This window comes from Magnolia sinica, chromosome 3 (assembly GCF_029962835.1).
Source record: "Magnolia sinica isolate HGM2019 chromosome 3, MsV1, whole genome shotgun sequence".
Lineage (NCBI taxonomy): Eukaryota > Viridiplantae > Streptophyta > Magnoliopsida > Magnoliales > Magnoliaceae > Magnolia > Magnolia sinica.
The window spans coordinates 15,067,993-15,070,000 of NC_080575.1; the positions used below are offsets into that span (position 1 = coordinate 15,067,993).

Here is a 2,008-nt window from a genome sequence, read left to right on the forward strand (position 1 = left end):
CTATTACTAGACTCCTCCCTAGCTTAGTTATATGGGAAATCTGGTTTAGTAGAAATTCAGCCCGCTTCGAGGGCCACTCTATGTCGGAGAATGCTATCATCATCAGAGTCACTAACTAGTTAAGAGAGCTTGGCTCGTCCATAGATTCGGAAGAGAAGCTCCCTATGGACTCCCTCATCACTCTGCAAATCCTTCAGATCAAGCGCCCCCAGTAACTGTTAGCCTCATCCTCGTCAAATGGTCCACGCCTCCTGTGGGCTGGCTAAAGTTAAACACTGATGGCTCTTCCAGAAACAACCCGGGAATTAGTGGCGGTGGCGGTGTATGTAGAGACCACTCTGGCAAATTAATCTTTGCTTTCAAGCGGCAATTCGGGGTCATATCCAACACGGTGGCGGAAGCCAAAGCAATGATTGAGGGTCTAACCATCTGTTCAAACCTAGGGCTAACCAACATTATAGTCGAATCCGACTCTGCTACTATAGTAAATGCGGCAAATGACCCGTCCGCTAGTTGCCTGTGGAGCATCTGGTACACCATGGGCGAAATTCATGCCAAGAGGCATCCTCTTAATCTTGTTTTCACGCTCATATTTCGTGAAGGCAATGCCATGGCGGATGCTCTCGCCAGGTCAGCTAGTGAAGGCTGTCCCGATGAAACTTACTCGCGCCCATCTGACCTCCCTAGGCTTATCAGAGGTTGCTTAGTGATGGATAATTCCGGACTCGGCTCTCTCCAAAGACACAAATCTTGATGCTCTCGCGCTGGTTTTCACCATTTTTGTTGGACGCCTGCTCTCTCCTTTGTGTATTCTGCCTTGTAGGTTTACACAATAGGAGTGGTCCATTTTCCTCTTCTTTTTTTCGGACCCTCCTGAACCCTGTACATGTTTCAGTTGAATGAAATTCAGGTGGCTCGGCCTTTTTATGAAAAAATAATAATAATAATAAATAAATAAATAAATAAATAAAAGAGTCGGTTAAGACTCTCAAACGGTAAAGAAGCATAAACGCACCTGTTTTAGCCTGGAAAATTCTAATTTACTTTTGGTGAGGACTCATGACATATAGAAAAGTTAAGCCTACTGAACAAGTTTTCTAAACCGAGGTGACAGTGATGAAACGTACATGTTTTGACTTTGTATATGCAAGTTTGCTTAATAACAAGTGTTGCAGCTCCAACTCAATTTGCAGGATCACATTTCAAGGCCCATGAAAATTTACCTACGAAATTATCTTTGGATAAGTGTCCACGTGAGCTGTAGAAGGTAGCATATCGACTTCAAAGTGGGATGTTCGAACGAACATCCGTCCATGTCTACGTGCATGTCTTGGACATGCTCGTGCATTCCACCGTCACCTCTGCTGCAGGTGTATTGATGGCCCGAATATTTTGCCCGAACAGTCCAGATCTCATGATTAAGTGTGAGAATGTGGACCTCTCTTTGATCTTGTCCATTGGATTAGTTTTGATTGTCGAACCAATGCATGCATGAGGTGTTCCACTTTTGATTTGGACCATCAGCACGGACACTCTAGATATCATCATTCTCCCTGGTTCAAAGAAAATGCAGCCTCGATTTTGAATTGCTCGACCTTAAAAGGCTTCCATTGTATAGGGTTACTATGTGGGATGTTTTTTCACATGACCATTTCGATCCTCTTGTCGTTGTGGCGAATACTCTCCACTGGGTACTGCAAATCTGACCATTGATCTTTCATCATGCATGCAACATTAAAGTATGGGTTGATCCAACTGTTGATGCATTATTAATTGCATTTTTATAATTATCTAGACAGATATTTTTGTAACGTGCTATAATCCATTAGATATCATTAAACAGAAACAAATAAAGAAAGAAAACAAGAGACAAAATAAATAAATAAATAATAACGTTGCACTCCCATTTTATTGTATGGGGCATGCTCTAGTTTTTCATTCCAAACTGCGATTGGAGATAATCAACTATGTTCTTATCAACTTGGAATGCCTTGGCAAGAACGTCGTC

At 42.3% G+C, this 2,008-nt stretch overlaps 1 protein-coding gene across 1 annotated transcript in view; it reads right to left on the bottom strand.

Moving 5' to 3' along the window:
* Positions 1–1,921: 1,921 nt before the first annotated feature.
* LOC131241436 (putative germin-like protein 2-1) overlaps positions 1,922–2,008 on the bottom strand; it is an 883-nt gene continuing 796 nt past the window's right edge. Inside the window, exon 2 of the mRNA XM_058240236.1 lies at positions 1,922–2,008. This exon is cut by the window's right edge and continues 467 nt beyond it. Within this exon, the coding sequence (XP_058096219.1) occupies positions 1,928–2,008 (81 nt within the window). The 3' untranslated portion in view covers positions 1,922–1,927.